The sequence below is a fragment of the Anomalospiza imberbis genome, chromosome 7 (assembly GCF_031753505.1).
Source record: "Anomalospiza imberbis isolate Cuckoo-Finch-1a 21T00152 chromosome 7, ASM3175350v1, whole genome shotgun sequence".
NCBI lineage: Eukaryota > Metazoa > Chordata > Aves > Passeriformes > Viduidae > Anomalospiza > Anomalospiza imberbis.
The window spans coordinates 11,358,109-11,381,281 of NC_089687.1; the positions used below are offsets into that span (position 1 = coordinate 11,358,109).

Sequence of the window (23,173 nt, forward strand, 5' to 3'; positions counted from 1 at the left end):
TTACCAGAATTAAAGCTACATTTTGTCACCTAGTCACCTAGAAGAGGACAGGGATGCCTGCTTTTTGGAAAACCAGCTTCCCAGTTTCCTACAGGAACTGGGAAGTCTGCTCAGTTGGAGAGTCTACAAAAGAATTCCTGCTTGGCTGAGACTCTCTCTGAAGTCCTGATGTACTGCTGCACCAGCTGTACCCCCTCTGTACTGCTGGACTTTGCTTACCCACAATTAAAGGTTATAGTCCTGCTTGGGACTATATGGGAAGGAGTTCAGATAAAAGATAACAAAATGTCCATTTTTTACATGATAGTATAGATAGAGTGGGCATTTAAATCTTGAGAAAAGGCTCTTTAAAAGAGAGAAATAAATTTCACCTCTCACCTGTGTCCTTGCCTCAGTCTGTCTCTACATCCCACATCACCTAAATTAAAACACGGTGTCTTTCTTCAGGCTTCTGCTTATACCCTAATGCAGTGTCTCCAATTCCAGGTCCTGCTTGTTCCAAGGCACTGGTGGCACTATGTGGAATCCATTGATCCTGTGACTGTCAGCATAAACTCTTGGATTGAACTGGTATTTTCCTTTTAATGTCCTGGGGGTGTAGCATTTCCAAGGGATTTCTGTCCCTTGCCTGCCAGGCTCAGTCTTATTGGGTGTGTTGTGTTCAGAGGCTGGGGAGGAAAGAGCCCTTATGGATACATTTTTTTCCAGAAGAACCTTTCAAGGTTCCAGATTTGAAGCCCCAATTCAGCAGAAATCCCCTTTCAAGTTTGCTTCAATCAGGTAAACAATTAAACACAAGCTAAATTTTCATGCCTAGTTTCTTAAGGGGCAGCCAGCTTTGTGCTGAATAGAGAAAAAAAACCCAGCAATTTCACCTCAAGGACAAGCTTGTGCAAAGCTAAATTAGAAATTAAATCAGATTAATGTGAATAGGAAGGGAGGAGAAGAAGATTTTTGAATTTTCATTCCTCTGTGATAGTTTTGATTTGGCTGAAGTTGGATTTCCTCATGTATTTAATTAATTTTCTTCTCCCTGGGCTTTGATTTTTCTTGCTCATGTTAACCAGTATATATGGGATGGTTCCAGGGATATCATAGAATCATAGAATAGTTTGGGTTGGAAGGGACCTTTAAAGGTTGTCTAGTCCAATCACTTTACAAGAAACACAGACATCTTCCACTAGATCATCTCAATACTCTAGAAGGTTTTCTGATTTACATTATTATTAATCCTAGGTTAATATTAAAAAAAAAGACCTTTTGAAATGGCCTGTGAAAGCTGCCTCACTAAAATACTCACTGCCTTTTTTTTTTTTTTTTCCTACTTCTAAAACCTATATTAGACTGGAAATCTGCAGGGGAAAGAACACAGGTGTTCAGCTGCTGTTCCAAGACCACATTGGATGCATTTGTCATACCAACATCAAACCAAGCAGAGCAGAGGAACTCACTTGGGTATTTCCCTCATGGAGAAATTTTCTAGATGAAACCTGTGCATTTAGCAAGGGCAGCAGGCCCACAGCCCAGACCAGGCTCCTACATAGCCCGAAGTGCAGTCAGGCTGTTTCCAGTGCCAGAGAAAGCACCAATTATATTGCAGAGCAGCCGCTTAAGCCTGCCTTGAATTTGAGCCCTTGAGGTAATTCAGAGGAACTGGCTGTGTGCCCTGGGCTTAGGAAGGCCCTGATGTCACCACACACACTTGTGCCCTAAGCTGGGCCTCACAAGTTGTCCCCTGCTGGAGGAGCAGGCTGTGATGGGATCAGCCTGGCTGGTAGCTCCCAGGTGCTGGGGTGGGGCCTGAGCATTTCTAGCTGTTCTTATGTGTTGCAAGGAAAAAAAAAAATTGGAGCTAAACTCTACATCCTTTTTCTGTCAAAAAGGTCTTGCAGAAGTCACCAAGATCCTGTTTGGTGCCAACAGGAGTCAGTGGTTGTGTGGTATCATAAGCAGAGGAGTGTTTGCTGGATCTTGCTGATACACGACACACACCCTCCCCAGATACCAGTACCTGCCATGAGCAGATGTGGCTATTGCAGCCCAGGTGAAAGTTCCTTACAGAAATCACCCCTGCAGCTGATGATGCTGCATTGTTTGTTAGGTGTTGGGCACTCCATCTATAAAATAAATTCTGACATGGATTCTAAAAGACAATTCTGAGAACATTTGCATTACCAAACCAAGCAGTTTTTGCTCGCAGCTGTTACCAGCTGCTTTCATATTGACAGATGTGAATCACACCAACAATTACAGTCCCAGTGAAACCATTAATTATATTGGCAAGAGTTTAGAGTAGAAATTTAATTTGTTTTCAGCTGGATGTGAGCTACCCAAAAGTATTCCTTGCTTTCTAACATACTGTCATGCAATCAGTACAGCCCTGTTATTCAGCAGGCCAAGATGAATACCAAGAATGCAACACCTTAAATAATTTCCAGATGTAGATACCAAACTCTGTATTTTGGTGGTTTTTTTAATACAAGGCCATTAAAAAGCCTAGCATCCAAACCCACAAAATGCCAAGAGCACTTCCCCCTGTTTCTATCTCAAATTCTGCTTAAGGTTCCAGGACAAATTGCTGCCTTCAGCCCTCATACTAGCCAGATGTGTGGTTTGCTTGACAGGTTCCCTGGAGCCACAGTTAGACTGATCAGGGCTCATGGGTTGACCATGTTGCATCTTCCTTCCAAAACTAATACACCTAAGCATCTCAATTAAAGCAAATTTATGCATCCAATTCTAGATACTTGTCATTGAGATTACAAAACCACCATCCTGTCTGGAGAGTCTACCATTCCTTCCACGTACAAGAAACTCAAATGGGAAAGAAAGCCAAGATCCTATAAAGTTTTTTTCTGCTATCCTAACCTAGCTAGTATCCAGCTGTCCAAGGGGGATCATGCAGGAAGTGAAGGCCTGAAACAAAGAGCCTGTTATTAAGCTAGTAAGTTAGTTTTTAGTTTTGCAGGACAGCTTTCAGAGCAAACATGCTTTTCCTTCTAGTGATGTTCAAAAGTGCAGTAGTTTGTCAGCTGCTGTTACATGAAAAAAACATTTCCTAAATTTCCTTAAGATTCACTTTTGTGCTTGTGTAGCCCTTAGATAGCTGCTGCGTTGCTATAACATCCTGTGTGTTTTAATTGCTTAAATTAGACTTAATATGTAGATATAAAAATGTGCTACGTGCTTCTATGGCTTTTCTAGTCCTAAAGAGCTGTTTGAATGCACACATTAATTAAATGCTAATATTGCATTATAATTTCAAGCACCAGATTCAATTAACAAAACACTAATAAGGGAAAAGATTATATACACATACTATTTTTTTGCAAATCCTTATTCAGATGAGCAGTCACACCAAAGCCTGTGCTGTCACCTGTTTGGGAGCTGTACACAGGAAGAGAGTCTGAAACCTTCCACTGACTTCACATACATGACTGTGGCTTTCAAACTAAGGCCATCTATATTTTTCCTAAGATCTTTCAGCTTTCTGCAGAGACCCATGAGCTAATCTATCCCCTAAAACCTTCTGTTCTCTTGAGGCAGGATGCAGATCATGAAGCCCGTGTAGAGGAGGCAATAACTCGAATGCTGGTATGCGCCATAAAATCAGCAGAAAATCCCAGTGATGGAGATCTCTGGCTAAATCCCACGGAGGTAAGCCCTCTTAGTGCTCCCATTATGGCAGCAATAACAAAGAATTACTGACATTTTGCTTAGCTCCCCCTGAGTCTTTATGCTGCTTTGAGAAAAAGAGTTTTAAGTTCCATCCCTTCATGTAGCAAAAGTAATTCATGGAAGATAATCACGCAAGGCTGAATTGAAACATGTCTGCTTTTAACTGAGTGTCTTCTGGGTGTTTTCTTAGGTTGAGGCAACATCCCATGAAATCAATCTTCAGTACCTGAATAAAGCAGTGTCTGCATACCTCAAGTGTCAGGAGACAAGTGTGTCAGGACAGGCACATTCCAGCAGCACTGGTGCAAAGCAGAGGACAAACGCCTCATGCAAGAGGAAGAGAAGGGAAGTTGGCTGTGAACCAGAGAGCTGCACATTACTAACCCAGGAATGTGACTTTCTAACACCCAAAGCAGAAGAGCTACAGAAAATACCTTTTGGGCCTCATCTTATTCAGGTTCTACCACAGTCTCACAAAACCAGCGTGATGGGTGCAGTTGCAGTTGAAAGTGATGGTGGAGATCTTCTCCATGAAAATGAAGGAGAACATTTTGGAAAATTACAGTGCAAGAGGAAGAGATTGCTAATGAGTAATGACTGTGAGACAGCTGCACATCAAATGGATTCAGACTGCAGTCCATGCGCCTCACAAACAGCCCTTACTACTAATGACTTGTTAGACTGTCTGGTTAATCCTCGTGTCATCAGTTTAGTGGCTCAGCTGCTGTTGGAGAAAATGAGAGTGTGATGCTGGAGTGCTTTATCATTGCTGAAACAGAAATCAAACAGCAGAAACGTGTTTAAGATCTGTAATAATTGAACGTTCCATTTCAAATAATTTTTAGGTACAGATAGACACAGTTACTGGTTAAGTGCAGGTTGAAGTTGAGCTGAAAGAAGAATAGCTGGTTAGTGGTGGCTGGGAAGAGAAAGGTGTGTTTAGTCAGGGAGCTGCTCAATGTTATGAACAAGAGAGAGCGCACACAGTCGCACTCCCACCATGCTGTGCAGGTGAGATCTTCACAGGGTTCTACAGCTGTGAGCTGAAAAACAAGTATGGCTTGATGATGGATAACAGAGGGAGTGCTGGGACATGGTCACAGCAAAGGGGGACCAAGGGTGGGAGCAGATGGATTGACTGACTGTAGACTGCAGTCCTTGACCACATTTAAAGTAAAATGGTCAATAAGCAGTCAGTTGATTGCATTAGAAATAATAAATTCAGGTAAGCCTAAACCTCAGCCAAGAGACAATGCACTCACTAATGCATCTACTTCCTTCCACTGAATAACTTCAGTTTTGTCACAAAGCTCTAGGCTGGAGTGAGACAAAAGCCCTTAGCAAGAAAGCAATCTTTAGTTAGTTCAGAAACTCTTGAAGGTGGGAGATTAAGGGCCATTGGGAAGTTGCTGCTATTACTTATTTAAAGCCTGATGTGCACAGTCCCCTATCTGTGAGAAACAAAGCAACACAACTATGGCTTTTTACCTCGGTCCTTCTCTTTACCATAACAATCAAAATGTATGAATTCTTTTCTTTTGGTTGTAAATGCTTTCAAGCATTTACAAGATCGTCCTTTCTTCAAAGGACAGTAATCCTTGGATTTGTTTTTGAAGGCTGGGTTGTTCTTTGATTGAAAAGTTAGGGAACATGAAATATAGGCAAGAGGTTTGTTAGCTCTGAAGCTATGCATGGAGGCTTGAACAAAATCTGGGAAGAAAGGTGCTGGCATCTTCCAGGATGCTCTCACCTCCTCTGATTTCTGTTTGTGGTGCCAACAGAGGCATTTTTCCCTAACTGCAGTTTCAAGAGACAGCTTCAGCTCCTGTGAAGCCTTTGCTTTTAAAATGTCTCTTTTCTTGTGTCTGGTAGAGACCAAGAAACCAGTTCCTATCATCAGCCTGTTCCCATGGCTGTAATTTTGCACCACCAGCCCTCCAGCTGTTACTTCCTTTGTTTGGTGTGTGCTCCCTGCTAAATACACGAAGCTAGTGCTGTTTTCACAAAGATCACCTTCCACTAATTTATAGCTGAAAAATCCTGATTGCAAAGGTGCTTTCTACCTGCTTTTATTCAGATTGCATGTTGGCAGGGCCCTGATGAATTATGTTAAGGGCTTTAGATATGCACCAGTAGATCAGAAATTCAGGAAGCCTTGCCATTTCAAAAATCTCCCCAAAAACCTAATACACTTGGAAGAGGATTAAGTTGAAAAGGCTCAAAGGTTCATATTTAATAAGCACAGAAACCTTACCCTGATGGAAACAGAGCTGTGTATGTAGTTTGCTGGAGACCCTGGCTTTGAAGAGTGGCTGTGAGTTAGTAGCAGAGGCCACAGGAGCTCCATCTCTGACCCACAGATGTGCAGTTTCCAGTGTCCTGCTCTGCCCTGGTAATTGGGCTCAGACCCTGATAACACCTGTGTGATCCTCAAGGGCAAGATACAATTCTCAGCAATGTGAGAAAATCCACTGTTGTTTTTACATGTTTCTACACCCAAGGGTCTCAGTGGGGTTGCACCCTTGCAACCAGACCAGAATTTAATAAACAATCCTGTTGATACAGGTCCTGTTTGTGTGATGGCACTGCTGCGACAAAGGGATTCAGTTAGGAATCACTCCGGAAACATCTTGGTCACCCTGCTGCCTTTACTCATTCACCAGGCTCATAGGGAGCAGTCTGTGGAACAGGGCAGAGCCATTTTGAGGCACAGGCACATCTCAGCCGAGCTGGGTTTAGCAAGACCCTGCTCATGTCCTACTGCTGGGCTTGCCTTTCCCAGGCTGACCAGAGGGGCTGGGATCAGCTAGAGAGCACTGCTGCTGGGAGCAGTTGCACTGGGAAGGAAGGGTTGCAAATGCCTCATTTTAATTCACTGAGCAAAAATAGTCTTGCAATAAAAAAGCTTTTATGTCTAGAACAGATAGAGGTGGGGGAGGAGAAGCACAGGCAGTGAAGTGGAGGAGGATGGCAGCATCATCTTCCAGTCCCCACAGCATGACCTTCCTTAGTTTAAGCTTTCCTCCCAACACACAGATCATCTTAACATACCCCCATGAAATCCACACTGAACTTTTCATCCCTGTGTATTCCACATGACTGTCCTTGGAAAGGCTCACTGAACATGTCAGGGGTCTCTGTAGGCCTTGCCCCCACTGCCTTCGGTGCCTGTGCCAGAGGACCCATCTTGGGCTCAGTGTAGGAGCAGCATTCTCCCAAGGCTGAGCTGTGTTCAGAGTCACATCCCTCACCACTCCAATCACACCCTCCCTGTCTGGGGACAGTCACAGTTTATGCCTGTCCAGGTGCAGCTCATGATTTAAGGGCCAGGCTGTGGCCAGCAGCCATTAAGCCAAGGGGACAGGAAGAAGAGCGAGTGAGGCTGTTTAGGATGCAAGGCAAAAGCACCAGAAGGACTTTGTGTCTCAGAGGTGCAATATAAAATCTCAGTCATACACTTTGCACACGGGGGCAGAGAGAGAAATGACCACAAATTCAGCAAGTCACGTATGGCAAATGGCTTGTGCACCAGTAAGAGAAATTTATAGCTGTGACCCGATTCGCAGCATGCCGAACGCCACGATTCCTGACGCCGTTTCTAAATTCATGGCCACTGCGTGCAGAAGCTCAGACAAGTTTCTACATATTCATAGCGTTAAAAATAAATGATTCCTGATCTCTCTGGTGACAGCCTGTCTCCAAGAAGAGCAGGAACCCAGTGCTAGCCCTCTGCAACTGCTAATAGAAACTTTCTCCCCCAAGAAAGAGTATTTCCCACTCACTGTCAGCAGTGGGCACGGCAGCAGTTGAGATCATAGGCTGGAGCCATCACTAGGGTGGTCACAGTGGTGACATGCTTGTCATCTCTGCTTCAGCTGAGTGACATTAAGAGATGGACACTGCAGTGCCTGTTCCTGAAGTGAAAGCCTTGCTCCAGCCCAGGCCCAGTCCAAGCAGTGGGATGGACCAGCACATTCATCTCCCCACACACATCCAGGCTGTTCTACTTGGCTGGTGCAGACCCTGCGTGTTCCCTGTCCCAGTACCAGGTTTGCAGAGCGGCTCATGGGCCAGCCTGGGCTATGTCTCCTGGACTGACTGGCATTGCTACTCGCTGGCCCTGAGCACCACCCTCACTAAAAGGAATCTGCAGAAACCACACCCAAGTCTGACAGTCTCAGCTCTCAAGTAAGCAGGAAGGAAAACCCCAAATAGCAACATCTTCCAGAGTTTCAGTTTTCTCTGGAAAACCTCCCCACAAAATTTCTGTGGGTACCACTGGGTTTCACAGTGCTACTGCCCCCATTTGCCTCTTCCAGAACTTCTGCTGTGGCACAATTTTCTCAATGCCACAGAGCAGCTCAACTGCAGAGCTGTGACATATGTTATCATTGAACATTAACCATAAATTGAGCTTTTAACTAACAAACATGGCATATTGAAGAGGCAGAGAGAATCCTTCCACAGTGCTAATTGCCCTTTAAAATAAAAGTAGTGCTACAATTCAGTCTGTTTGCCAGCTAGTAAGGTCCTTGCTGTGTTTCTCAGCTGCAAATGTGAACTGTTTTGGTGTTTGGCATGATGAGCAGGCTTCCACTCACGGGAGTTTCCTCCATGGGACATTTCCAGTATGGCTGATGGGGAAAGACCTCTGCAAACAAGTGGCCTGAATTTACCATCTGGTTCATCCAGATGGGGGAGGAAATGGATCCTAGATCTCCTCTACCATATTCTTCTGTCCTCCAGACACAGAGATCTGACCCACAGCAAGATGGGGACACACTTTGCCACGCTGGCTGAAGGGGCAGTGGGGTGATGGCATCCCTGGTTAAAGAGTCACACGTTTCAGAGCTGTGTTTTTGGAGACATCCCAAGTGTAGGCTCCCACTAAACATTAATTTCTCCATCTAATTAGTGGGGTTTGCCCACCTTAGTAGGGTGACTGGGAGCTGGAAGTTCTGGTCACCTTTGAACAGCTAGTTTGGGAGGCCCACAGCCCCGAGGGCTCCAGGGGGGACTGTAGGGCAGTGGGGACAGAGGTGGCAAGTGCTGTGCAACAGTGGTGGGGAGAGGATTTTTGTGAGTCTCCCAGGGGCTCAGAGAACACAAGCAGAAACCCTGGCGCTCTCTGATCTCCCAGTGCCCCTGTGCTGAGGGACCTGGGGAGCCCTGGAGCTGGTGAAAGTATCTCGCAAGTCAGAAGCATTGCTTTGCAGACAGATCTCACAGGCATCACAGCTCTCCTGGTCCTTGCACTTAATTACAGGGTCAGTGTCATGGAAAAGACACGGCCAGCTCCCTGCTCAGCACCTGTTACAGATTCTTAGTGAAACCAAGATCTAGGTTTTGAGGGCACAGACTTTGCTGCTTCCAAAGCTCTGGTGGTATTATCCCAGCAATGAGTTCTCATTCCTTGTGATGACCTATGAAAACCACTGTGTGAAGGTCTGAATCCGATACTTCCAGCACTGAAGAACTTTTAAATCCAATTTCACAGCAAAAGAGGTGGCCCCATATCTTTCCAGATCAGAAAGGTTGATTGTAAAACAGGCTTTCATCTCCCTGGTAGGTATTTGAATCATGTAGAGTCACTCTCCATCGCACCACTGCCTCAGGGAGGGTATATGAGCTTCAAGGGCAGGTAAAGAGTTAAAATTGTTCCTGAATTCCTCTCTCACCCCAGCCATGTCCCCTCCTCCTACTCCCCAGAGCCTGGGCTATGCCCATTGCAAGGACCAGGCAGTGAAACCCTTCCCTTGTGAGCAGTGCCAGGCTTGTCCTGTGCCCTGGTGGGACACATGAATCCAGCCCAATTAGCAGCAGCCCTAACAAAGCTGGCTGAAAACCCACTATTAAAATGAAAGATGGTGCTGTGTAAAAAGAAGGCAGAGCAAGTGAGGCTGTAATACAACTTACTGCTGTCCCCAGACGAGCCTCATGACTTACGAGGGACTCGGTGCCTCGCCTGCATTTCAGCCCGTGCTTCCCCAGGGACATAATGTATTACCTCTGCATTTGCTTGGAGCTTTGGGGGCTTATCCAAAGGGACTAGGATCTCTGCCCTGGTTAAGAATGGAGCTTTCTGCCACGGCGTGATAGCTCACTGCAATGTGGTTTATTCCTTGTTTGCTGCTGCTCCCTTGACTGAAAGCTGCAGCATTGCAAAGATTGATGCCGCAGCCTGCACCCCTGCTTTGGCCATGACTGGCATCTCTCCACATCAGCAGCCCCATCTCCCACCTGGGGTGGTGCCCTGAGGACAGCCTTGCCTGGGTGAGCCTCCTTTCCATCCTGCTGCGACTTGATGGGATCACAGGTCTCCAAATCACCAACACATTTGACTCATGTGAATAGACTTGATTGCCCCCAAGGTACATCCACGAGGAGGAGCCTTGTGGGCAGATCAAGGCCAGCTCGAGGATACAGCACATCCACAGAAGCATCCTCAGCCCCATGACTGCTGTACTGTGTCTATCAACCATGTTGTTACCATTATTAACTCAAAAAGATGTTCAGAGCTCTATCAGAAGAAGCACTAGAACAGGAATCGGTGGAAGACAAGCCTGTCCTGGCTTGGGCACAAGAGCAAGGATGAGATGGCCATGCAGGTCTTTTCCATCCCTTCCTCTTCAGAGAGTCAATTAGCAAGGCATGGTAACAGCATTTGTGCAGTCACTGCTTGCGCTGATTACAATAAATTTTGTCCTGCATGTTAAAGTCAGAAACATCTTGCATCTGCCAAACAGCAATCAGGACCAATTAATGAAGATGTAATTTCCCCAGATGCTGCTATTAACATAATTCACTGTGTTCCTAGCAACATGAATATAATTAACCCACTTAACCACAACTCCCATCACCGCCACACCAGGCTGCCCTTGCCCTGTCCCCAGCCACATCCACAGGGCTGAGGGGCAGAGCCCCTCCCCATCCTCTCTCCTCGGGGGGGTGGGTTTGGGAGCCACAGACGTGCCCCCCAGCCCAGCGGTGCCTCTTCTCAGAGGCAGGACAGCACAAGAACCCTGACGCCCAGCACGGTTTCCAAGCCTCAGCCGCGCCTCTCCAAAGCCATGGGTGACGCTGCAGCAGACCTGCCCCAGCCCTGGCCGCAGCACACACCCGTGGGGGTCAAACACGGGGCAGAATTCAGCCAGTCCCTTAAGGCAGGGTGCCCTCCAGCCCTTTCTCCCAGGCTGATGCCAGCGTAATGATGTGCTCACACAGCTCTGCCCTCACCACCACCCAGAGCACAACAACTCACTGCTGGGGAGCAGCAGGTCCAGCTGGGAATGCTCACCCACAGGGGCAGCCCTGCAGGGCTGGGACCAGTGTCCATGGACACCTCCATGCACAGAGAGACATGAACAAGGTCCAGAGCTCACCACAGTCCAGCAGATGGGAGCAAACAGATTCCAGGCTGGAGAAATGGGGATGATATAATGCAAGGCCCTTCTGAAGAAAGGCTGCAGCCAGGGCTGGTGGCCGGGTTGAGCTGCAGGAGGCTCCAGTGCCCGTGGGCAGGTGTGTGTCCCAGCTGAGTCTGGGCAAGGCCATGAGGGCCCCCAGGTGCTCCTGCTCCTGTGATATCTGTGCTGGGGACAGGTGATGCTCCTGCTGCTGATGGGGAAGGCCAGTGGCAGTGGGATTTTCTCCCCTGTCTGTCCTAACTCAGCTTTGCTGCTGCTTCTAAGGAGGAACTCAGGGTGAGGAAGAGGAGGAAATGAAGGTTCAAGTGTTCAGACCAAATTTCAGGGATTATCCAGTGCTTTGGTCCTTGAAGAGTTGAGGCAGAAGTCTCATCCTGTGCCTGCATCCCAGTCTTGCTCTCATCTGATCCTTCAGATGATGGAAATGGGAACTGGAGATGCTCTTGGGAAGGACCAGGTCTCCTGCAGCCCCCTGGGCCGTGTTTTAGCAGAGAAGCATAATCACTGCCCACCTTCAGGGCTGACGCAGGGTGCGAGCAAGATGCTTTTGCCAGTCCTGATTGTTTGCACAAAAATTATTTCAGTTTTCCCTGATTTTAGAGAACAGACATTTTCAAGTGGTCAAAATTGGTCAGTAGCAAGTTTCATCCACATCAGAGCGTGCCCTGAAAGGACTTATCCTCTGGGGATTTGGGCTGGGTTTTATTTCATCATGCCACATTTTCAGTGTAATTTCACTTAAAAAAAAAAACCCAAAAGAACAAACCCATGAGCAGCATTTCTGAAAAGCTCAAAACAGTTGGAAGGGCTTTTGTTTCCTGAGGGAAGAGCCCCTGGTTTCTCTCCCAGCCTTTTTTTCTGGTGAGAGAAGAAACAAGAAAGGATATGTTAAAAATTAATGAATGCATTTTTTTCCCCACAAGTGTGGGGAGTTTTCAAATGAATTTAAACTATTCAGTTCATTCTTTTGATAGCTTTGGTCAATAGGGAGTTGATTTCCCAGCCAGCTCTGGGAGCACCTTGAAACTTCTAAAATTTGGAGAAGCATTGACCAAATCCCATTTCCTAGTGTGAGGCCACTAGTGCTTTAAATAATTCATCTGGTTTCCTGCAGATTGATTTTACTCAAATCACCTGAAAATTCTAAGCGTTAAAATGTGAGTAATCTGCCGGGTCAGAAAAAGCAGGACATTTTAATGAAAGCATAGACCTCTCCAAACCAGTGAATAGTTTAACAATTACCTGATATAATAACACGTAAAAAGATGCTGTGGACAAAGGTGAGATCATTCTTGTTAATTAAAGTGTCTGAGCCACAACACTCGTGCCTTATAGTGGATTTAAGCTGAAGCGCTGTAAAGCGATGATGGAACGGTCATTGCTTTGGTGTAATTAGGGGAGAATAGAGAATTAACAAGTGCTTCTGTGGAGGGCCGAGGGAACGCTGCCAGCTCCTCAAGCTCTGCAGGATGCTGTTCGGGCTTTCCTGGCGGGTGGGGCAGCCAAGGGGCGGTGGGGGATGTGGGACAGGGCTGCCCGGCCGGGGCAGCTGCTCCCGCGGGGGATGCCCAGCCCGGCCATGAGCAGGGGCCGCTGCCCGCGGCTGCGCTCCGCTGTTCCCGCAGCCTCCTGCCTCTCCACGCTTCCCTGAAACACGCAGCCTCCAAATCGGGATCGCTGCCAGCGCCAGGGAGGCCCCGGGGACACATTTTAGGGCATTCTTGTGCGATGTGCTGCCCTCTCCCACCTTCTCCCCCGGGCAGGCGGACTGGACCCTGCCCGGAGCCCGGGGAGCCTCAGCCGCGCCGGGGGGTGAAGATTCCTCGGAAGGCAGCGACTGGCTCCGTGCGGGGCCACTGGGGCACGGCCGGGGGAAACCAATTCTTCACACCCAGGGAGCGGCTTCCAGAGCAGGGAGAGCCTTCCAGCACCCTGCTGCCAGCAGCTGGACAGCCCCTGCTCACTGCTTCCCCATCCTCTGCCCACTGGCCTTTGTATCCCTTTGTTAAGGGATGCAGTTTGGTCCCCAAACCCCAGAGTGGGGTACAGACTCTGCACTCCCAAAAGGAGGAACCTGGTTCCCCATCGTTGCCCTGCTTTCCTCTGGGCATTGGGCCCTGCCTGCTCCCACCACAGGGCACCCCAAACCATGCCAGCATGTCAGTGCAGGTTGGGGCTGCAGAAGGATCCTGTCCCAGGAACACCAGCCCCACTGATGCACAGCATGTGCCAAGGCGGCTTTTTGAACAAAGTTTGCTGCTTTTTTTTTTTTTTTTTTTTTTTTTTTTTTTTTTGGGCCACAGTAATTCTTTTATTCCACCAGCTACAGAAAATCAATGTGTCTTTTCAGTTAGAAGCCCTGGCTTGAAGTTTTCAGTTCCTTAAATCATCTTTGCGTGATTTAAGGGTAGGCAAAATCCCACTCTGGTGCAAGGTGTGTGATGCCTTCCCTGGAGAAGCCCCACCACAGAAAGACAACGTGATGGCACAAGATGCACGGGGGGCTGAGACCTCATCCCCTGCCCTTTCACCCCACTGGCCCCACTGGCCCCTCAGCCACCCCCCAGAGTCCATCCTGCCCAGTCCAGGACAGTGGCTCTGTCAGGATTGGCTTCTCCACCTTCCTCGCACCTCTCAGCACCAGAGGGGGGATCAGTGCTGGCAGGACCCCCAGCTCCCAGAGGAGCCACTGAAACCACACAGCAACCTCTTAACTTGCAAACACATGAGCTTGGGGGGGAAACGACTCAAGCACAGCAAACAGGGGTGCTGGGAGGCCAGTTCCAGCCCCACTGCTGGGAGCAGGAGTACCCACATAGTAATCCAGCCACATGCCATTAAAGCCTTGATCAAATTAAACACAGAGAGCTTTTAAGTTACCCAGACTAAATTCTTCAGAGAGAATCTGCTAATGGACAGGTTACTTTTTAAAAATTTTGGCAGCTTGCTGGGTTAGAACGTCACATGCCCAACCAGCGGCTGCTGGTGGGATGCCTACAGGGTCCAGGTGTTTCCCTAATGCTTTGTGGACTTGGCTGAAACAGCAGGAGGACATGAAGAACCCCAGGAAGAATTCTTTTAAATCCTGTTCTGAAGGCTTTTCCCTCCTTCCCGCTTTCAGATTCCTTTATTTAATTTCCCCCATTGAAATAAAGACTAATGTTGCTGAGTTGGAAAGCATAGCTCTTTTGTCTCTCCTTGCAAGGAAAGAAAATAGCCTTGCTCCCCTTTTAATGCTCATGCATGAAAAATCTCCTGGCAAAATCTCCATTTATCAAGCCAGATTGAAGGGCACACAACAGAGGAGCTCATTGCCCTGCATCTCTTACCTTGTACCTCTGTTTATGCTCAGAAGTGCTGTGATTAAGAAGATTGCTTTTGCTTTTAGGTGTCATGGGACAGAAAATTTACAGCAAGGGGAAGCAAGGACAGGGGTGCAGCTTTACATGGAAATCAGAGCATTTCCTAACAATTAAGAGAGAGGCACCAAGTTTGAGGCACCTAGTGATTTCCAGCATTGATCTGGTGTGTGTTCCTTGTCACCAAGGGGCACTGGGAAACTGTTGGGGATGGAGGGCTCAGGCTGGGTCTCTGCTGGTGCAAACACATCATTCATCAGCTGATCTTACCACAGGGAGCTGCTCCACCACATCAGCAACACAACAGGAATGCCTTCCACCAACCTCAACACAATCATTTCAACAATTATTTATAGAATTAATAGAGAAGTCAAATAATCCAAATGAATGATAACATTTTAAAGTAATTATTTGCTACAAATGAACACAAATTATTTCAACACATAATGCATTAACTCCAGCAGAAGGGAAATTCATCCTAATTAGAGGTGTGCTGTGGCTGTGGCACATCATGAGGGCACTTGGCTCTGGGACCTCCCTGAAACCCTTTATTGGCTATAAATCCATTTTTTTCCCTCCCATATAGACTCCTCATAGCTTTTACTTTTCAGTAGCGCACATCCATGATGAGCCTTTCCTTTCTGTCCATCAATTGCTCCATTTTGTTCCATTTAATTCCACAGAAGGTGCAGTAATGGAGGGACATCAATGGATGAGCCCAGCCATCAGGCTCATCCGCTCTAAAGTAATTTTTCCTTGCACAGAAAATCTGTAGTGAACAACAAGAGCATTTTAATGCCAGCCTCACTCTGCCAGCAGCCAGATTTGCCAAAAAGGGGGATGAGGCATCCACAATGGTCCCAATGGCATGCTGCTCCAGACAGCTCAGATGGGAGCTGCTCCAAGCCCTCCCAACCAAACCCCATCATTTGGCCAACCATGCCTCAAATCCATCATCAGGGCAGATATTTTGTGGGCATAATTCACTTTCTTCCACCTGATTCAATCACTGCATAATTAAATTACCTTCTGTGGCACCTATTCATTTGTACCAAAAGCACACACTTTCCATCTTTTATTTTTATCCTTCCAGGCAGCTGATGTTGGATGATGCAATCAGTGGTGACAGAAAGGTTCTGCTTCGATTAATGAGAGAGCAAAGTTCTTGGGGGAGGAGAAACAGAAAAGCCAGGACGGAGGAGGACTCGTGATAATTCAGGATGATTATGGCTAATTGCCCTGTTTTGCTGCCAGTTGCAGTTTCTGAGGCAGAACTATGGGGCTGTGAAGGTCTGGAGATGTCCTTTGGACGGGCGCAGGGAGGGTGAAATGGCTGCCCAGTTTTCCACGGGACTCACTGCGGTCCCACTGCTGCTCATGGAGCCCTGCCGGGATGCTTGGGGCAGGGCAGGCAAAGGGAAAAGGACATGTCCCTGACAGACCAAGCCAGCAGGATGGAGGAAGAAGCTTGGTTTGATGTAGAAGCTCCATAAGGAGCCAGTTGCCAGTGGTGATCCTTGGTGCATTGCCACGGCACCGCACAGGCAGACTAACACCAAACACAGCCGTGGCTTCTGCCAGCACATTTTTCCATGGAGAAAGCCAGAAACTGCCTGCCTGCCCACAGCATCTTTCCTGCTCCCCTCCCTCCAGCGTGGCTGGCTCACTCCCTGAAGTGTGGTGGTTTGTATCCCTCATAAACCCCAATGCTGGCTGCACCCCTTCCTTTGATGGACATGTTGGTTCTAAATTCCAGTGACACCTCATGGCAAATGAGTCCAGCTAAATATTTCCTTTAGCTGTGTCAATGCTGCTGCAGGGTAACCATCTGGCTTTGCCTCTGGAAAAACATGGCTGGTGTGGCCATGTTTGCTCTCCTCTAATCCTCCCCTCTCACCCTCTGTTGGCCTCATCGTCATCTCCATCACCCCACTTCACTCAGTGTCTCATTGAAGACTGGGGCAGTGAAATGCCATCTTGATGGACTTCAGCAGGAGGAGGATTGCACCAAACAGTTTATATTTTTGTTAAACACGGCACATTGACTGCTCCAGCTTACACAGATCACCATTATCCTGGAGCTACACAAGCCAGGAACACCTGAAATGGGGACTCCCTTGACTGCCTGTTTTGCTAGTGGATGTGTGTGACATCCCCACACTCACATTAGCCTGTTTTTCAAGGCATATGATTTGCTTTTGGAAATTCCCAATCCTTAGGAAAGCAAAATGAGAAGAGCCTTGGCTCCTTCCCAAAAAAAGCACTTGATGTATGAAATGTTCCTTGAGTGTTGTGAGTTTGCCTTGCCCTTGTGTGGCTTAAATGTTGCACTAGGATCATGGAAATGGAGAGAGAGTTTTTTATTATTACTAGTTTTGCCTGTTTCTTATTTTCACCATCTCCATAGCCTCTCTGTCCAGGTGGGATCCTGCTGGTTAGGGGCCAACATCCCACCTACCCTCGGGTTTTTCCACCAGCCGCTGCTCGCTGCTGTTTCCCCAGCACCACTGCTCAGGCAGGACTCGGGGCACAAGGGGGATCTATAAGAGCATTTTTGACCATCCCTGGGGGGCTGGCCTGTGCCAGATGGGTCGGGTGATGAGGCAGATAATGGTGCTAGGAAGAACATGGAAACAAGCAGGGTTCCCACTCCCAGGTGTTCATGTGCATTTGTATATCTGTAGAAAAATGTCCACACTACTGAAAGCAGGGAGGGTAAGGAAGGACCCTTTTCCTAGAACTATATTATTTATTTCTGGGACCTAAAATTCTACCCATGCCTCACACCCTGTGGCAGCCATAGGAAGAGACATAGAAGGCCAAAGTCATCTTTGTGGAGAACAGAAGTTGGAACTGGAAGCTTTTATCCAGAGCAAAACCTTTGTCATAAAACTTCAGAAAACTAATTTCTTTTCAATGGATCCCCTGGAGCCTAAAAATAAGTATCTGGGGATTCATGTAGTAGTAAAAGTCTATAAAAGTCTTTGAAGCAAATGGGCTATTGAGGAATTATGTGTGGAAATGAATGGCTGGATTCCTCTGCAAATCCCTTCATGGAGATGCCCTGACATAATGAAGATGCAGCAGATGCATTAGTAGAAATCATCTTTTTAATAACTGCTATACCTTATGGTTTTCCTAAAGTGAGGGTTTACCTGATGAAAAATCCACTTAAACATTTTTTCTAGAAAGGAGGCTGTCATCACTCAGTGGGAAGGAGCCAACTTGGTTCTCCATCCCCTCCCTGGGGTGGAGGATGCTTTACCTGTCTGTGTAATACAGAGGAGCAGTGAAAGCCTTCCTTTCTCCTGGCAAGAGGTGGGAAAAGATGAACTTGAGTCCACAGCCAATTTTATGATAGCAAAAAGCAAGGAGAAAAAAGCAATTCATGGTAATACAATGGTTCCTGGCCAGGGCACTGGCAGGCACATCACTCACAGAGCAGTGGACAAACTCCTTGCTGTCCCACAGGCTGAACTTGTCCCATGGAGGTGCCTGTGGTTCCCCAGGACCTCCAGCCCTCAGAGCGACATCGGCACCCTCCCCACCATACCACCACATACCAACCCCTGTGTCCGTGAGGTCCCCACGTGTGGCCCTTGTGCAGCTTTGTCACAGCGTTCGCCCACCCTGCGGGGAGTTTCCCAGACCCCCCGAAAAACCTGAGCCGAGTTAGTTTTACAGAAGTGCTGAGTTCTCTGTGGAAACAGAGCTCCCTGCTCTAATTATTATCGATTCTCTTTTTTCCAAGGAAATGCTGGGCCTCTCCACACCCCCCGCTGCTGACTCCAGAGATCGCGCAGCGATTTTGGCTGAGCAAGCATTTCTCTTGCAAATCTAAATATTTATGCTGCAGCTGTGTAAACAGCCCAGACTCAAATGGGGGGAATTTTTATGTTACTGAATTGCAGTGAGGGATCAAGACTGACCCATGGTGTGGTTCTGACATCTTCTTATGCTGTTTATTGCACGTTGTTGCTGATGGGCTCAGCCCCCTCACCTCCCTTCTCCAGGTGCTTTGCTCTGATTATTTATATGGTGAATCCAGATGGACAGAAATTAGATGGTTGTTACTTTATGTTGTATTGTCTATCCAGATGCCAAATGCACATCTGCTTGAATGCAGCAGTTTAAAATCATATGACATTACAAAGGAAAAAAAAAAAACACCACCAGGCTTTGCTAAAACCTGATATCCATAACAGAGAAAAGTTACACAGTTATTCCTTAGTGTACATCCAGAGAATATGTTACTGATCTCGGCATGGCCCTCCTCAGACTCTTCTCATGGAGAAATTATTTACTCAGCAGGGAACAAGCAGGAGTTTTGTGTACAAGAGCTGACCTGGAGGTTACACTATCCATAACTTGCTGCTCCAAAGCCAGGTGGGAGTGGGCACATGCCTGATGGATGTGATTGCAGCCCCCTCCTCGATTTTGGCTGGGGTCTGCCTGCACAGCAAATACGAGGTTTAGATGTGTCCATGTGCAGTGTCCCTGTGGAGTCACTCACAGCTCTGACCCACTGCCTGCAGACACCACTGATGCTGGGAGGCAGCCTGAGGAGATGAGAATTGCACAGGGTGAGCAACCTCAGTTAAATACAGTTCCAAATAGATAAAATTAATAACTTTTTTCCTCTGGTCATAGCAGGAAAGGATGCAGCTTGCTTTCAGGCCCTTTCTTGGGTACAAGCAAAGCATCCCTAAATCTGCCTCAGTCCATTGTGGAGACACCAGAGGGTCACCAGGGATGCAGCAGGGAAGGACCTCCAGGACCACATCCCAAACCCTCAGAGCAATGCTGTGCCTCCTGGGGCAAGAGCCTGCACAGCAGGGGCTCCGTGATACCTGACTTGGACAGCTCAGCAGGGAGGGGGATGCAAACACCCAGCGACGGAGTTTTCTAAATAACCACCTCATTCCCAGGTGGCAGTGTTCCTCCTGGCACCTTGCTTAGGCAAGGGATCAATTCCCCTATCCTGTTGGCTGGTGGCATGTCCAGGAGGCATGGCCAGGGGACACAGGGCTCAGGACCCTGGGCTCACTGGGGCCATGTGAGTGCTGCCCGCCTGCTGTGGGGGTGACCCCACCAGCCCCTGCAGGAGCTGCCCCAAGAGCAGGGGGCTCAGACTCGAGGCCTCAAAAGCAGTTTCTGCTCAGGTTTTGGTGATTTGAAGCCTCAGTCACACTGAATAGGAGCAGTTCTTTGGCATACTCCAGCACCGGTCCCACATAAAAGCTCAAGCCTTTTGACGAATTTCAAAATGAGACTCATGCTCCCCGTACTGGGCAGGAACAGAGCTCACATTTCAAGCTGGGGAGAGCTTGTCTGACACAATTAATATTAGGCAAACAATTTTTAATAGGGGAACATTTCCAGAAATACAGGATTTTTCTTTTTAGGTGCATAAGAAAAAACGGTGAGTGGGGGCTCAATTTCCTCCTGGTTCTCACCAGGGAGGTTATCACAGTTTGCAAAGTGCTGCTGAGGGAAGAAGGACAGAAACCAACTCCTTATGCTCTGCCACTTAATTAATTTTAGACACTTTACAGCAAAACATAATTTGGCCCAACTCCTACAAATGGGAAGACAAAGTGGTGAAAATGCCTGGCTCACCCAGCTCTGTTGCACACCCCAAACATGTTGCAGCCAGACATGGAAATTCTCCACCTGAATATTAAACAAGGAATGGAAGGTAATTCGAGCTTCCTAAAATTAAGGGTCTAAATCCATTTACATTTACAAGCTCTGTAATTAAATAATAAACCAAAATATTATGGTTTGCACTCTAAATGTGAATTCAAGAGCATATGTCTAAGATTACATTACAGCCCCTTATTTGTTTAGCCTGCTGCAGTCTCTGCTTGCAGGGAGGAAAAAATTGCACAGAGAGGAAAAAATTAAATCCCTGAGTCCCAGAGCCACAGCAGGTCCCTTCTGCTTTAGGTTGGGCAGGTTCAGTCAGGCTTTTCCTTCCAGAGCTGTCCATGTGCCTGTGGCAGCACAAACATCTTTCTTCCTAGTGCCTGACCCCACCCCATGTCCTTTGCTCCTGCTGTAACCCTGGGCCAGAGCCTGTCCCCAGTGTGTGACCTGTCCCTGAGGTGACACTTGGAGCTGCTCTCTCTGCCCATCACAGGCTCTCGTGTGCCAAAACAAGGCACAGCCCTGAGTGCTTGTCCCCACTCTGTGCCCTGTGCTGGCAGCAGCTCCTCTCTGCAGGGACATCCTGGGGCTCTGCCTCTCTGGCCATCTCTGCCCACCCTGCTTTTGAGGACAGGGACAGTGGCACAGCCACCACTTGTCTGCTCTTTTATTTGCAGTCTTGGCAAAGAAATGAAGGGAGCAGGAAGGGTAATAAAGCAGCAAGTGATGCTCAGCTGCTGTGCTTCACATTTCCCATGGTGACACCAACAAATCACAGCCTCTGTGCAGCACAGGCACTTCTGGGAGGAGAGAGGGGTTTGGGGAGCTTGTTCTGATGCGGAGGATTTTTAAATGGACTATTTCCTTTATTTCCTCTTCGGGTGTCCTCTGTCTGCTCAGTGCAAGCCACAGCCCCCTGCTGACATTGCCAAGAGTTCCAGCAGCCACTAAACAAGAGTTTGCAGCAGGGCCAGTGTGCAGAGGGTTTTGGGAACCTTCTCAGCTTTCTCTCTCTCTCAGGATTTTTTATAGAGGCACACAGAGAGAAAGAAAGAGAAAACAATTTCTATTTCTGCTCCTTGTTTTTCTCATGTGGAATGTGCTTGGAGAATTGTTTACCTGGGGTGATTGCTTGATTGGATTCTGGTGAGGATTGTTTGAGCCTGATGGCCAGTCAGATCCACCTGTGTCTGGACTCTTGCGAACAGGGTCACGAGTTGTTAGTAGTTAGATATAGAGAAAGTAGGTATGTAGTTTTAGTATCTTCCTTTATATAGTACATTAATGTATTATAGCATAGTTATAATAAAGAAATAATTCAGCCTTCTGAACTGATGTTGGACATCATCATTTCTTCCCACTGGGTTCACCTGCATTTTACAACACTTAGCCTCTTGCCCAGCATCTCAACATCATCTGTTGCATTATAAATATTTAAAGGTGTCGTGCTCATGTGCATGGCCTGCTGCAGCAGTTTCCCCCCAGCACAGCAGGGAGGAAGCACCAGTTCACCCCAGTGCCAAGATGGGACCAGTGGCACAGCTGTGTCTTATCATGTCCAGCAGTGGCTGTCACCCACCTGGTTCCCTCCTCTCCACCCCCAAAACCCTTATGTCCTCATGTCAGGGTCACCTAAACTCATCTGTGACTCCTTCTCCTTTTTATTTCCTCTTTTACCCCACTGTGCTGCTGCAGCAGATTCGGCAGCTGCTGCTTAGAGCCTCTCCATTTCCCTGCCTGTTTTAAGAGATCCAGGCGCCTTTAAATCCATGTACCTCAATTATTTCTGCCAAGTCTCCATCCCGCACAAGGGCACTCTGAGCAATGCAAATGGCACAAATAAAGTGTTTGATATTTAATGATCCCTTGCTGCATGGGGAGGGAGTGCTCTTGAACAGGAGGCGCTTTCTCAAGCCGGTGCAATGCAGAAGGACCCCTGTCTCTCGTGACTAATTGAGCCCTAATGGTTTTCCTTTATCATCCAAAATGAAAACAAAGGATTTAAGGGATATTTTATTGTGGTGCTGTGGGTCTTTCTATTCATTTATTATTCCCCATGTTAAAAGCTGTGCTTTGGCTTGTCCTTCTGAGCCCTCTTCTCCCTGATGTTGCTGCTGCTCTTGAAGTTCTGTCGCTTTCCCTCTGAGGACTGGAAAACAAACACAGCATGTCTGCTGCTCTTGCAGCATCTGCCAGGAATGAAGGTCCCCAAACTGTCCCCATTAGCCACACTGTCCTTCAAAAACTTGTGGATTTGGGTATTTCAAACAGGGCATGAATTCTCAGGGCCACACATGCACCAGAAGGGAGGTGTGGGAGCATGGCTGACCCAAACACAAGGGGAGAGCTCCCCCCCAGCTTTCATGGGGTTGACAGAAACAGCAGAAAGGACCAAGGCAGAGCAAATCTTAAAGAAATGATGCTTCATTCCTTACAGCCAGGGGCAATTGTTTGGGATGAGCTGCTAGCTTGTCCTGCCTCCCTGGAAGAAAAGCCCACTGGCCCCCTCTCTCACACACTCATGCACCAGCTGCAGGGTGTATATTTAACAGGGAGAAGAAAGGGAAGGCTTGTTTTTGGCAGGAAAACACCCAGGGTGTGCATCACACACACCTGCCTCTGTGCTGAGCCCAAAGTTCAAGCACAGGCACTGATGTGAAGGAAAGACATCAGGACAAGAACAGGGCTGAAGGAAATCTTGCAGCAGAGTCATTCTGCAAATGGCAATAGCTCAAACCACTGCACGGTTCTTTCTGGACATTTGATGTAATTAAGGCTGGGCTCTAAAGTGCCATCTCTGCCCCACAACACATTTCCAAATTGCTGCTTCTCTGCAAAGCCACCTCCAGAGCTGTCCTTGAGATGTCAGCACTGGGGTTAATTAGAATCAACAGGAAAATTGGCCTCTGGAAGGAGAAGCAGGGATGCTGCCTGTGAGTGAGTGGTGGAACAGAGCCATACTGCTGCCAGGGCCCCAGTGTCCCCCAAAGGGTAGCAGTGGGTGCTGCCCCCCATGAGATGGGTGACTCCATGCCCAGCCCAACATTCACTCCAGATGCC

At 47.7% G+C, this 23,173-nt stretch overlaps 1 protein-coding gene and 1 long non-coding RNA gene across 5 annotated transcripts in view; both read left to right on the plus strand.

The window, feature by feature from the left end:
* The window catches only part of HSPBAP1 (HSPB1 associated protein 1), a 41,985-nt gene extending 32,474 nt beyond the window's left edge, over nt 1-9,511 (plus strand). For 3 of the 4 annotated variants that reach the window (XM_068195404.1, XM_068195407.1, XM_068195405.1), the window contains 3 exons: nt 487-570; nt 3,547-3,657; nt 3,869-9,511. In XM_068195404.1, the coding sequence (XP_068051505.1) occupies nt 487-570; nt 3,547-3,657; nt 3,869-4,426 (753 nt within the window). In that variant the 3' untranslated portion in view covers nt 4,427-9,511. The remainder of the gene's footprint in view (nt 1-486; nt 571-3,546; nt 3,658-3,868) is intronic. The other variant, XM_068195406.1, reaches the window with a different exon arrangement.
* LOC137476935 (uncharacterized) overlaps nt 1-23,173 on the plus strand; it is a 280,782-nt gene that overhangs the window by 101,912 nt on the left and 155,697 nt on the right. The gene's annotated exons all lie outside the window — the stretch shown is intronic.